Genomic DNA, 14,544 nt, shown 5'->3' with positions numbered 1-14,544 from the left:
TCCTGATATAAAGCTCATCACTGTGTGTCTTTGCACATTAAAGCACAGTGCCATCATGAAATCACAAAGTGATTTTGTTTGACAGACTTAGTGAGGCTAGGAAAATAAACATGAGAGTAGTTCTGAGTTAGTTTAATTCATGTAGAGGTGGAACCCTTGTTTACATCAGAATATAGGCTGCTGAATATTTGAAAACTTGATTGGTTATGGTTTTTCCCAGGCTTTTTTTTTTTATATTTTGCCTTTATTTTCAGGGCATCCTGATTACAGGAAATCAAGAACAGAAGAAAAAATACTTGCCTCGCTTAGCATGTGGTGAGTGGACAGCAGCATTTTGCCTTACAGAACCCAGTAGTGGGTCTGATGCTGCCTCCATTCAGTCCCGTGCTACACTTTCAAAGGATGGTAAAACCTGGTTGCTGAATGGAAGTAAGATCTGGATATCTAATGGTGGCTCAGCAGACTTGTTGACTGTCTTTGCTAAAACTCCTGTAAGCATTTGTTAAAGCTGTATGATGCAATTTACTTATTATTTACCAATCTGTTGAAATGAAAAAAAAAAAATAGGAGTTCTTGATTTTTGTGATTTTGATTTTGTTTATATTTCTATTGCCTAAAGATAAAACCCAAAGTAGATTTTTTATGAACTCAACTAAAGAAATATCCTGGAAATCTTAACAGGGAATCAAATAATATTAACTTTAAAGCATACTGTAAAGGTAGATTTCTAAAAAAAAAAAAAAATCAATGTAAAAATTCTTATTGAATAATACTTAAAATTATGGTTTGATGCTACTGGAAAGGTAGATTTCTGAAAAAAAAAATTGATGTAAAAATTCCCATTGAATAATACTTAAAACTATGGTTTGATGCTAAAATTAGTAAAGCAATGTAATAAGGCATTTACAGTATCTCTGGTGTAGAAAGTTTTTTGTTTTTACGTCTTCAAAATTATTATGCTTAAAAGCATAATAATTTTGTTTAGCTAAGTAAGGCAGGTCTCAAAATGTTATATTTCTTTTTTATATAATCCACTTGGTAGCAAAAAATCTTATACTATAGACAGTCGCATTAAGCTATCCTTTAACTGTATTAGATGATCACTAAAAATTTCTAACAATGGCAGCAGCAAGAGGGGCTATAGCCTCCCTATAATCTTTATCAGCCCTTCCACTGCCCCCACAATTAAAAATAAAAATAAATAACCCAGCTTCAGGACAAGTTCCCCAGCCTTCCTGCCAACCAGATTACCACCCTGAAACCATCCGATATAGAAATTCATGAGATGCCCCTGATCTCTTGTCTGCATTAAAGTAAAAAAAATTATCTACTACTGAGGCTTTCATGTATACTTTGACTAAATATTAGCAAAGTTCCTTAACATGGAGGGTAGTATTATATACAGTGGACCCCTGCATAACGATTACCTCCGAATGCGACCAATTATGTAAGTGTATTTATGTAAGTGCGTTTGTACGTGTATGTTTGGGGGTTTGAAATGGACTAATCTACTTCACAATATTTCTTATGGGAACAAATTCGGTCAGTACTGGCACCCGAACATACTTCTGGAGTGAAAAAATATCGTTAACTGGGGGTCCACTGTATTTGGTACTTAGATTAGTTATCATCATTACTTGGATTCTCTACAGCTGTTGAATTAATTCACTGAGTTTGTCAGTGTTCTTATATCATGGAAAATATTGCCTTCTTTGGTGCCAGAGTCATAGATAAAATCTGATCTGCTCACATCAGGGCCAGGAGTTTTCAGGAACATTCGAATTTTGGTATACAGTGAAACCCCAAAATTTATGGGCTTTAGGTTCCTTGAGGGGTGCCCTTAATTCAGGATTGGTGAAAATTCCCAAATTTTGTCGGTTATAATATTGTAGTGTGTCTTACGTTCATTTGTTATTGATGTAAGTATTGCTCACACAGATCAGTGTTTTAAGCACAATGCCCTCGAATATTCAATGAGCAGCAAGTTTTGGGCTAGACATGAAAGAATGGATCTGTGCAGTAAGTGTGCACAATGTAAAAAATTCCTGCCTCATGCAGTGCATAACGAGGAAGAGCAAACCTGACCTTGTCTTTGGCTGAGAAGAGCAACTTTGAGGTGTTTTCTAGGATGGTTTTTGTGGTTTTTATTGGCTGTTCCTTTGGGATCATTTGATAGAATTGACCAGAAGTAGCTAGAAATAAGAGCCAAAATTAGTTTTGACAGTTTCCCTAAAAAAAGGGTAAGAGACCCCTACTCTCCTTCCCAATCTGTTTTATGGGTTTTTACTAGGTCTACTTCCAGTATTGGGATGACCTAAACCATGATTAATCATTACTGGTAATATTTTATTAATCTGAGAAATTGGATAAAACTTTGTTTTGTGTGATGATGGCCTGGTCATGGACTAGGCTATTGGAGCATTGACCCCAGAAAACCCTCCAGGTATACTTCAGTTATAGATTCAAAATGGAGGGCAACTGTAATATAGGAGGGGCCTGGGGACATGATTAACGAGCAGAGGATAGGTTGCTGTAGATGCTGAAGTGCATATAGTGTTTATTTTGGATTCTGATTTTAAATTGGTACAGTGGACCCCTGACTTATGATATTAATCCGTTCCTGAGAGCATATCGTAAGACGAAATTATCGTAAGTCGAATTAACTTTCCCCATAAGAAATAATGGAAATCAAATTAATCTGTTCAAGACACCCAAAAGTATGAAAAAAAAAAATGTTAAAATGACACCTTTATTGAAGAGTATTATTGAGTGATGAGATACTGTTTGTCTTGAACACTGGGATTTTCAGAGTGATACATGAGTAAAGGCTTCACTTTGCAATCCCCACTAACATTACAACAAAACAAGAAAGTTAGCCTGTCTTTCATAGGCTTGTGTCCTGGGAGTGCCTTTTCCTCCTGAGTAATGTAGGTCCTGTTTGGCATTTTCTTCCAGAACAGGCCTGTTTCGTCACAGTTGAACACCTGTTGAGGTTGGAATTTTTCAGTTTCTCCATGCCTCATCACACTGTGTATGCCACTACGATTCTTAACTCTCTCAAACCAACTTTTGCTGGCGTTAAATTCACCAGTGTGAGCACTAGTTCCAGGCATTTATTCCTGTTCACATGGGTGTTAGTCTACTGGTGTGGGTCGCATACTGGGGGACAAGATTAAAGACCCCAGTGGAAATAAGTTATGACTCGCTGACTTTCTTGGGTTATCCTGGGTGGCTAACCCTCTGGGGTTAATTGTTTCTCGGCAATTGTTTCTCGTTAAGCCACACCAACAACAGTCTCTCCACATCTTCGACTGGTACAGCTGACGGTGGTGCAGCAACAGCTGACGGTGCTGCAGCAGCAGCTGACCATGGTACGATAGTATTTCAATAGTATTTCTCACCCTTTTTACCACAGGGTTGGCACTAGAAGCTTTCTTTGGGCCCATGGTGGCTTATTTAGCAGTTACAAGCATTATAAACAATGGAATAATACAAAATGTATCGAATGTATGCATGAAACCGGCCATCCTGGCTTGTAAACAATGACAGCAGGGCAGCTGAGGCGCTTACGCTGGACGGACAGGTTCAGGACGAATCACGTTGGGCGAGTTTTTTATCATTAGCCAAGCGAAAATTTTATGCTCAAACACTTCGTTGGGCGGATTTAACGTTATGCGATGCATTCGTTAGCCGAGGGTCCACTGTACTATACAGTGGACCCTCGGGTAATGATGACATTGGCTAGTGATAAAATCGGATGGCGATGCGTTTTAGCATAAAAATATTGGCTCGGCCAACAATAAAAAACGCGGTTAAGGACAATCGTCCCGAATGCGTCCGTCTGGCCTGAGTGCGCCTCAGCTGCCCTGCCTTCAGCTAGTGTGACATTGTTTACAAGCCAGTGCGGATGGTTCCACGCATACATTCAATACATTTTGTATTATTTCATTGTTTTTAGTGCTTGTAACTGCTAAATAAGCCACCATGGGCCCAAGAAAGCCTCTAGTGCCAACCCTGTGGTAAAAAGGGTGAGGTGTACAATCGAATTGAAGAAAGAGATAATCTCAAAGTATGAAAGTGGAGTGCGTGCCTCCAAGCTGGCCTGGTTGTACAACAAACCCCAATCAACCATCAATACTATCTTGGCCAACAGAAAGGCAATCAAGGAAGCTGTTGTTGCAAAAGGTGCAAGTACGCTTACAAAACAGAGATCGCAAATACTCAAAGATGTGGAGAGACTGTTATTGGTGTGGATCAACGACAAACAATTATCAGGAGATGGTGTTTCAGTCAATCATATGTGAAAAGGCAAGGCAGTTGCATGCTGATCTCATTAAGAAAATGCCTGGAACTAGTGCTGATGTTAGTGATTTTAAGGCCAGCAAAGGTTGGTTTGAGAGATTTAAGAATCGTATTGGCATACACAGTGTGATAAGGCATGGTGAAGCTGCCAGTTGTGACCAAAAAGCAGCTGAAAAATATGTGCAGGAATTCAAGGAGTACATAGACACTGAAAAATTAAAACCCCAACAAGTGTTTAATTGTGACAAAACAGGCCTGTTTTGGAAGAAAATGCCAAACAGAACCTACATTACACAGGAGGAAAAAGCACTGCCAGGACACAAGCCTATGGAAGACAGGCTAACTCTAATATTTTGTAGTAACACTAGTGGGGATTGCAAAGTGAAGCCTCTACTCGTGTATCACTCTGAAATTCCCAGTGTGTTAAAGAAAAACAGTGTCGTCAAGGCTAATTTGTGTGTGATGTGGAAGGCAAACAGTAAGGCATGGGTCACTAGAGACATTTTCCATGATTGAGTCTATCATGTGTTTGGCCTCACTGTGAAAAAATACCTCCTGGAAAATAAATTGGACCTCAAGTGCCTCCTGGTATTAGACAGTGCTCCTGCTCATGCTCCAGACTTGCCAGAGCGAATTGCGGGGGAGTTGAGCTTCATCAAAGTGAAGTTTTTGCCTCCTAATACCGCTGCTCTCCTCCAGCCCATGGACCAGTAGGTCATTTCAAATTTCAAAAAACTGTACACCAAAGCAGTGTTGTAAAAGTACTTTGAAGTGACCTCAGACACTGAATTGACCCTAAGAGAGTTTTGGAAAGATCACTTTAGTATCCTCAGTTGCACAAACCTTATAGGTAAGGCTTGAGAGGGAGTGACTTGCAGGACTTTGAACTCTGCTTGGAGAAAATTGTGGCCACAATGTGTACAAGAAAGGGATTTTGAAGGGTTTGGGGCTAACCCTGAGGAGCCTATACCAGTTGTGGAATCTATTGTGCCATTGGGGAAGTCCATGGGGTTGGAGGTTAGTGGGGAGGCTGTGGAAGAGTTGGTGGAGGACGGTGATGAAGAACTAACCACTGAAGAGCTGCAAGAGCATCTGCAACAGCAAGAGACCATAACTAAGGAAATTGCTTCAAAGGAGGGGAGGAGAGATGGAAGAAGTTACCTTCTTCAACGATTAAGGACATTTGTAAAATGTGAACAAAGGTGCAAGCCTTTATGGAAGAACATTACCCTGACACAGCTATTGCAAGCCATGCTGGTGACTTTTACAATGACAGTGTTGTGGCCCATTTTAGGAAAATCTTAAAGGAATGCCAGATACAGAGCTCTATGGACAGATTTTTGATGCGACAGAGGTCCAGTGATTGTCAAGTTGTTCCCAGTGGCATTAAAAAAAGAAGGGAAGTAACCCCAGAAAAGGACTTGCTACCTACCCTTACAAACAATAATACACCTCCATCATCTCCCCTCCTCCCATCTCATCACTCATCAATAAATCTTCAATAAAGGTAAGTGTCATTTATTCTTCATTTTTTTTATTATTATCACACTGGCCAATTCCCACCAAGGCAGGGTGGCCCGAAAAAGAAAAACTTTCACCATCATTCACTCCATCACTGTCATGCCAGAAGGGTGCTTTACACTACAGTTTTTAAACTGCAACATTAACACCCCTCCTTCAGAGTGCAGGCACTGTACTTCCCATCTCCAGGATTCAAGTCCGGCCTGCCGGTTTCCCTGAACCCCTTCATAAATGTTACTTTGCTCACACTCCAACAGCACGTCAAGTATTAAAAACCATTTGTCTCCATTCACTCCTATCAAACACGCTCGCGCATGCCTGCTGGAAGTCCAAGCCCCTCTCACACAAAACCTCCTTTACCCCCTCCCTCCAACCTTTCCTAGGCCGACCCCTACCCCGCCTTCCTTCCACTACAGACTGATACACTCTTGAAGTCACTCTGTTTTGCTCCATTCTCTCTACATGTCTGAACCACCTCAACAACCCTTCCTCAGCCCTCTGGACAACAGTTTTGGTAATCCCGCACCTCCTCCTAACTTCCAAACTACGAATTCTCTGCATTATATTCACACCACACATTGCCCTCAGACATGACATCTCCACTGCCTCCAGCCTTCTCCTCGCTGCAACATTCATCACCCATGCTTCACACCCATATAAGAGCGTTGGTAAAACTATACTCTCATACATTCCCCTCTTTGCCTCCAAGGACAAAGTTCTTTGTCTCCACAGACTCCTAAGTGCACCACTCACCCTTTTCCCCTCATCAATTCTATTATTCACCTCATCTTTCATAGACTCATCCGCTGACACGTCCACTCCCAAATATCTGAATACATTCACCTCCTCCATACTCTCTCCCTCCAATCTGATATCCAATCTTTCATCACCTAATCTTTTTGTTATCCTCATAACCTTACTCTTTCCTGTATTCACTTTTAATTTTCTTCTTTTGCACACCCTACCAAATTCATCCACCAATCTTTGCAACTTCTTTTCAGAATCTCCCAAGAACACAGTGTCATCAGCAAAGAGCAACTGTGACAACTCCCACTTTGTGTGATTCTTTATCTTTTAACTCCACACCTCTTGCCAAGACCCTCGCATTTACTTCTCTTACAACCCCATCTATAAATATATTAAACAACCACGGTGACATCACACATCCTTGTCTAAGGCCTACTTTTACTGGGAAATAATTTCCCTCTTTCCTACATACTCTAACTTGAGCCTCACTATCCTCGTAAAAACTCTTCACTGCTTTCAGTAACCTACCTCCTACACTATACACCTGCAACATCTGCAACATTGCCTCCCTATCCACCCTGTCATACGCCTTTTCCAAATCCATAAATGCCACAAAGACCTCTTTAGCCTTATCTAAATACTGTTCACTTATATGTTTCACTGTAAACACCTGGTCCACACACCCCTTACCTTTCCTAAAGCCTCCTTGTTCATCTGCTATCCTATTCTCCGTCTTACTCTTAATTCTTTTAATAACAACTCTACCGTACACTTTACCAGGTATACTCAACAGACTTATCCCCCTATAATATTTGCACTCTCTTTTGTCCCCTTTGCCTTTATACAAAGGAATTATGCATGTTCTCTGCCAATCCCTAGGTACCTTACCCTCTTCCATACATTTATTAAATAATTGCACCAACCACTCCAAAACTATATCCCCCACCTGCTTTTAACCCTTTGACTGTCGCAACCCCCAATCCTGAGGTGTCTCCTGGTGTCGCAAAATTTAAAAAAAAAAATTATTTTTTCAGAAAATGAAATGATAGAGAATCTTTTCCCGATTGTAATGACACCAAAAAAAACGAAATTTGATGGAAAACTGACGGAATTATGCTCTCGCAAAGTTAGCAACCTCGGCGATGTTTACAAATCGGCAATTTCGCCCACTTTGAGCCCTATTTTCCGCTAATTCCATTGTTCCAGTCGCCCAAACTCATAGCTATTTCTTTAGAACTCCATTTTTTCTATCGATTGAGTACAAGAAACTGCCCATTTACCGATTTCAACTACCTAATAATGTGGTCAGAAATTTGCAATTTGGCCAATTTCACGAAAAATAAAAAATATGACAATTTCAAAATAAGGTCCAGAATGAACAATGCAGACATTCCTGGCTCTAAAATAACATTTTATTTGCTCATCAGTCATGTCTCGGGGCCCCTCTGATATTACTCTTGCTTTCTATTTTGAATTTTTATTCAAACAAAAAATAGAAGACTTACTATTATGCAGACTACTGCAATACTGTAATAATTGTATAAATAACATCAACCCATTCATGACTGCATATTAGAATGGCTAGTTGGACATTTACTGGACAATGGCATCATTTGTTTACTTTTGAACATTGGCAAAAATCAAACATTTCCCCTACTTTGAGCTCCATTTCTAGGTTCATTTTATAGTAAAATCAATCAGAATCACCTCTATTTCTATAATATGTTTTCCATTCTATCAAATGAGACCAAGAAAACGAGAATACAACCATAAATACTATATGAAAATAGACCACAAAGTCGGCATTTTAATTAAAAAAAACGGTCGGAGTTTTTTTTTTTCTCATTATGCACTGCATGCTCCAGGATTTTTTTTATATGGTGCACACTGACCACACAGACCCATTCTCTGACATGTGGGCCTACCAGCTTTCTCCTGCTTGATTTGAAGCCATTAGAATTTATGAGTATATATACATCAAACACGGTACCTCGTAAGACATATATATACGGCCGCGACAGTCAAAGGGTTAACATTTCTATCTTTATCCCATCAATCCCGGCTGCCTTACCCCCTTTAATTTTACCTACTGCCTCACAAACTTCCCCCACACTCACAACTGGCTCTTCCTCACTCCTACAAGATGTTATTCCTCTTTGCCCTATACACGAAATCACAGCTTCCCTATCTTCATCAACATTTAACAATTCCTCAAAATATTCCCTCCATCTTCCTAATACCTCTAAATCTCCATTTAATAACTCTCCTCTCCTATTTTTAACTGACAAATCCATTTGTTCTCTAGGCTTCCTTAACTTGTTAATCTCACTCCAAAACTTTTTCTTATTTTCAACAAAATTTGTTGATAACATCTCACCCACTCTCTCATTTGCTCTCTTTTTAAATTGCTTCACCACTCTCTTAACCTCTCTCTTTTTCTCCATATACTCTTCCCTCCTTGCATCACTTCTACTTTGTAAAAACTTCTCATATGCTAACTTTTTCTCCCTTACTTCTCTCTTTACATCATCATTCCACCAATCGCTCCTCTTCCCTCCCGCACCCACTTTCCTGTAACCACAAACTTCTGCTGAACACACTAACACTACATTTTTAAACCTACCCCATACCTCTTCGACCCCATTTCCTATGCTCTCATTAGCCCATCTATCCTCCAATAGCTGTTTATATCTTACCCTAACTGCCTCCTCTTTTAGTTTATAAACCTTCACCTCTCTCTTCCCTGATGCTTCTATTCTCCTTGTATCCCATCTACCTTTTACTCTCAGTGTAGCTACAACTAGAAAGTGATCTGATATATCTGTGGCCCCTCTATAAACATGTACATCCTGAAGTCTACTCAACAGTCTTTTATCTACCAATACATAATCCAACAAACTACTGTCATTTTGCCCTACATCATATCTTGTATACTTTATCCTCTTTTTCTTAAAATGTGTATTACCTATAACTAAACCCCTTTCTATACAAAGTTCAATCAAAGGGCTCCCATTATCATTTACACCTGGCACCCCAAACTTACCTACCACACCCTCTCTAAAAGTTTCTCCTACTTTAGCATTCAGATCCCCTACCACAATGACTCTCTCACTTGGTTCAAAGGCTCCTATACATTCATTTAACATCTCCCAAAATCTCTCTCTCTCCTCTACATTCCTCTCTTCTCCAGGTGCATACACGCTTATTATGACCCACTTTTCGCATCCAGCCTTTACTTTAATCCACATAATTCTTGAATTTACACATTCATATTCTCTCTTCTCCTTCCATAACTGATCCTTCAACATTACTGCTACCCCTTCCTTTGCTCTAACTCTCTCAGATACTCCAGATTTAATCCCATTATTTTCCCCCCACCAAAACTCCCCTACCCCCTTCAGCTTTGTTTCGCTTAGGGCCAGGACATCCAACTTCTTTTCATTCATAACATCAGCAATCATCTGTTTCTTGTCATCCGCACTACATCCACGCACATTCAGGCATCCCAGTTTTATAAAGTTTTTCTTCTTCTCTTTTTTAGTAAATGTCTACAGGAGAAGGGGTTACTAGCCCATTGCTCCCGGCATTTTAGTCGCCTCATACGACACGCATGGCTTACGAAGGAAAGATTCTTTTCCACTTCCCCATGGACAATAGAAGAAATAAGGAAGAACAAGAGCTATTTAGAAAAAGGAGAAAAACCTAGATGTATGTATATATATATATGCATGTGCATGTTCTTTGAAGTGTGACCAAAGTGTAAGTAGGAGTAGCAAGATATCCCTGTTATCTAGCGTGTTTATGAGACAGAAAAAGAAACCAGCAATCCTACCATCATACAAAACAGTTACAGTTTTCTGCTTTACAGTCATCTGGCAGGACGGTAGTGCTTCCCTGGGTGGTTGCTGTCTACTGTCTATTTATTCTTCATGTATCATTGTTTTCTATGTAGGAAATTGTATATTTCATGTGAAAAATTTTTTTTTAATACTTTTGGGTGTCTGGAACTGATTAATTGGATTTCCATTATTTCTTATGGGGAAAATTTATTTGGCTAACGATAAAATCAGTTAAGGACAAGTTCTCAGGAACGAATTAAAATCGTTACCCGAGGGTCCCCTGTACCTACATAGTTGTGAGTGTGGCAGAAGTTCGTGAGGCAATGGGTAGAATGAAAGGGGACAGGGCAGCTGGGATTGATGGGATAAAGATGGAAATGTTACAAGCAGGGGGGATATAATTTTGGAGTGGTTGGTGCTGTCTTTGTAATACTCATTTGTATTTTATAGTTATCTGTTTACAATAATGTCTTATCACTGATTTCATCATTGCTTAGTTAATCTTAAGTTAATTTCAAGCCAGCCCGTAATGCTATGCATATAAGTGGCTTTGGCATGCTGCTCTTACCTGTATTTTTTTGTACCTCTGTTTGTATGCTAAATTTCTAAATAAATAAATAAATAAAAATAAATAAATGTATGGAAGAGGGTGAGGTACCTAGGGATTGGCAGAGAGCATGCATAGTTCCTTGTATAAAGGCAAGGGGACAAAAGAGTGTGGAAAAATTATAGGGGAATAAGTCTGTTGAGTATACCTGGTAGAGTGTATGGCAGAGTTATTATTGAAAGAATTAAGAGTAAGACAACGAGTAGGATAGCAGATGAACAAGAAGGCTTTAGGAAAGGTAGGGAGTATGTAGACCAAGTGTTTACAGTGAAACATATAGGTGAATAGTATTTAGATAAGGGTAAAGAGGTTTTTGTGGCATTTATGGATTTGGAAAATGTGTATGACAGGGTGGTTAGTGGGGCAATGTGGTAGATGTTGCAAATGTATGGAATAGGAGGTAGGTTACTGGAAGCAGTGAAGAGTTTTTACGAGGATAGTGAGGCTCAGGTCAGAGTATGGAGGGGAGAGGGAGATTTTTTCCCAGTAAAAGTAGGCCTTAGACAAGTACGTATATGTGATGTCACCATGGTTGTTTAATATATTTATAGATGGGGTTGTAAGAGAAGTGAATGCTCGGGTGTTGGCAAGAAGTGTGGGGTTAAAAGATAAAGAATGTAACACAAAGTGGGAGTTGTCACAGTTGCTGTTTGCTGATGACACTACTTTTGGGAGATTCTGAAGAGAGGTTGCAGAGGTTGATGGATGAGTTTGGTAGGGTATGTAAAAGAAGAAAATTTAAAAGTGAATATAGGAAAGAGTAAGGTGATGAGGATAATAAAAAAATTAGGTGATGAAAGATTGGATATCAGATTGGAGGGAGAGAGTATGGAGGAGGTGAATGTATGCAGATATTTAACCCTTTCAGGGTCGAGAGGCCCTCTCCTAAACTAGTTCTCAGGGTCAAAAATTTTTCAATAAAAAAAATTATTTTTTCTCATGAAATGATAATCTTTTTCTGATCATAATGACACCAAAAGTACGAAATTTGATGAAAAACTTACGGAATTAGGCTCTTACGAAGTTAGCGGTCTTGATGATGTTTACGCATCCGGCAATTTCGCCCACTTTGATCCCTATTTTTGGCTAATTCTAATGTACCAGTTGACAAAAATCCTGACTATTTTGCAAGAACTGCACTTTTTCTATCGATTGAGTACAAGAAACCACACATTTACCGATTTCAACTATCCAATAAAGTGGTCAGAAATTGGCAATTTTGCCAATTTCACACAAATTACAAAAGATGCCAATTTCCAAATAGGGTCTAGAATAAACAAGACAGACATTCCTGGCACTAAAATAACATTTTCTCTGTTCATTAGTCATGTCCCCAGGCCCCTCTTACATTTCTTTTGCTTTCCACTTTGAATTTTTATTCTCACAAAAAATAGAAGATTTACTGTTATGCAGACTACTGCATTAGTGTAGAAATGGTATAAATAATATCAGCACACTTGTGAAAGAATATCAGACTCGCCAGTTGACCTGTATTGGACGCATGGCATGATTTGTTTACTTTTGAACTTTGGCAAAAATTGAACATTTCTGCTACTTTGAGCTCAATATCAAGGTACTTTTCATTGTGAAACCAATCAAAATCATCTCAGTTTCTGTAATATGTCTTCCATTCTATAAAATGAGACCAGGAAAACTAGAATACAACCATAAATACCATAAGAAAATACACTGCAAAAGCGCTGTTTTAAACCAACAACATGGTCGGAGTTTTTTTTTTTTCGTTATGCACTGTGTGCTGCAGGATTTTTTTATACTGTGCACACTGACCACATAGACCCATTCTTTCATATGTAGGCCTACCAGCTTTCTCTCGCTAGATTTGAAGGCGCTAGAATTTACGCGTACTAGTACGGCACCAACCCTGGCATGCAAGCCGTACTAGTACAGCACCAACCCTGAAATGTAATAATGTTGGTAGAATTACGGACAATATGTAAAGTAAAAGGACACAAGTGCAACTAATGTGACATTTTATTGTGGCAACGTTTCGCTCTCCAGGAGCTTTGTCAAGCCGTTACAAACAGAGCAAGAAACCTCGACACCCACCTCAATGAACACATTTACGCATGTAGGAACGATAACTTGAACAACGCCTGTGTACAACACCAAAATTCCTCCAATCATCTCATGAAATTCAGGGACGCCCAATTAGTGATCAAAGAAACTAATTTCCGCAGACGCAAGTGCCTCAAGTCAGCACTAATCGCTGTTTCAAATACAATCAAACAAAACAAAGGCAGCTTCACCATCTCTGAAATCTTAGCAAGAATCCTCCTGAAAACAGTAAACCCTGCCATCACATAGTCTCTCCTGTTAATACTACACAAAGCACATTACAGAGAGTGAACACTGAAACTGGCCTTCTCTATCCAGTCTATATTTTTTTTTTTTTTATTATTATCACACTGGCCGATTCCCACCAAGGCAGGGTGGCCCGAAAAAGAAAAACTTTCACCATCATTCACTCCATCACTGTCTTGCCAGAAGGGTGCTTTACACTACAGTTTTTAAACTGCAACATTAACACCCCTCCTTCAGAGTGCAGGCACTGTACTTCCCATCTCCAGGACTCAAGTCCGGCCTGCCGGTTTCCCTGAATCCCTTCATAAATGTTACTTTGCTCACACTCCAACAGCACGTCAAGTATTAAAAACCATTTGTCTCCATTCACTCCTATCAAACACGCTCACGCATGCCTGCTGGAAGTCCAAGCCCCTCTCACACAAAACCTCCTTTACCCCCTCCCTCCAACCCTTCCTAGGCCGACCCCTACCCCGCCTTCCTTCCACTACAGACTGATACACTCTTGAAGTTATTCTGTTTCGCTCCATTCTCTCTACATGTCCGAACCACCTCAACAACCCTTCCTCAGCCCTCTGGACAACAGTTTTGGTAATCCCGCACCTCCTCCTAACTTCCAAACTACGAATTCTCTGCATTATATTCACACCACACATTGCCCTCAGACATGACATCTCCACTGCCTCCAGCCTTCTCCTCGCTGCAACATTCATCACCCATGCTTCACACCCATATAAGAGCGTTGGTAAAACTATACTCTCATACATTCCCCTCTTTGCCTCCAAGGACAAAGTTCTCTGTCTCCACAGACTCCTAAGTGCACCACTCACTCTTTTTCCCTCATCAATTCTATGATTCACCTCATCTTTCATAGACCCATCCGCTGACACGTCCACTCCCAAATATCTGAATACGTTCACCTCCTCCATACTCTCTCCCTCCAATCTGATATTCAATCTTTCATCACCTAATCTTTTTGTTATCCTCATAACCTTACTCTTTCCTGTATTCACCTTTAATTTTCTTCTTTTGCACACCCTACCAAATTCATCCACCAATCTCTGCAGCTTCTCTTCAGAATCTCCCAAGAGCACAGTGTCATCAGCAAAGAGCAGCTGTGACAACTCCCACCCTGTGTGTGATTCTTTATCTTTTAACTCCACGCCTCTTGCCAAGACCCTCGCATTTACTTCTCTTACAACCCCA

At 39.9% G+C, this 14,544-nt stretch overlaps 1 protein-coding gene across 3 annotated transcripts in view; it reads left to right on the top strand.

Annotated features, from left to right (window-relative positions):
* LOC128695765 (complex I assembly factor ACAD9, mitochondrial) overlaps positions 1-14,544 on the top strand; it is a 66,261-nt gene that overhangs the window by 11,694 nt on the left and 40,023 nt on the right. For all 3 annotated transcript variants that reach the window (XM_070093017.1, XM_070093018.1, XM_070093015.1), the window contains exon 5: positions 255-491. In XM_070093017.1, coding sequence (XP_069949118.1) covers positions 255-491 — 237 coding nt within the window. The remainder of the gene's footprint in view (positions 1-254; positions 492-14,544) is intronic.

The sequence above is a fragment of the Cherax quadricarinatus genome, chromosome 41 (assembly GCF_038502225.1).
Source record: "Cherax quadricarinatus isolate ZL_2023a chromosome 41, ASM3850222v1, whole genome shotgun sequence".
Taxonomy (NCBI): domain Eukaryota; kingdom Metazoa; phylum Arthropoda; class Malacostraca; order Decapoda; family Parastacidae; genus Cherax; species Cherax quadricarinatus.
Note: the sequence above shows the minus strand (reverse complement) of the source record. Positions and strands in the feature narration are given on the sequence as shown.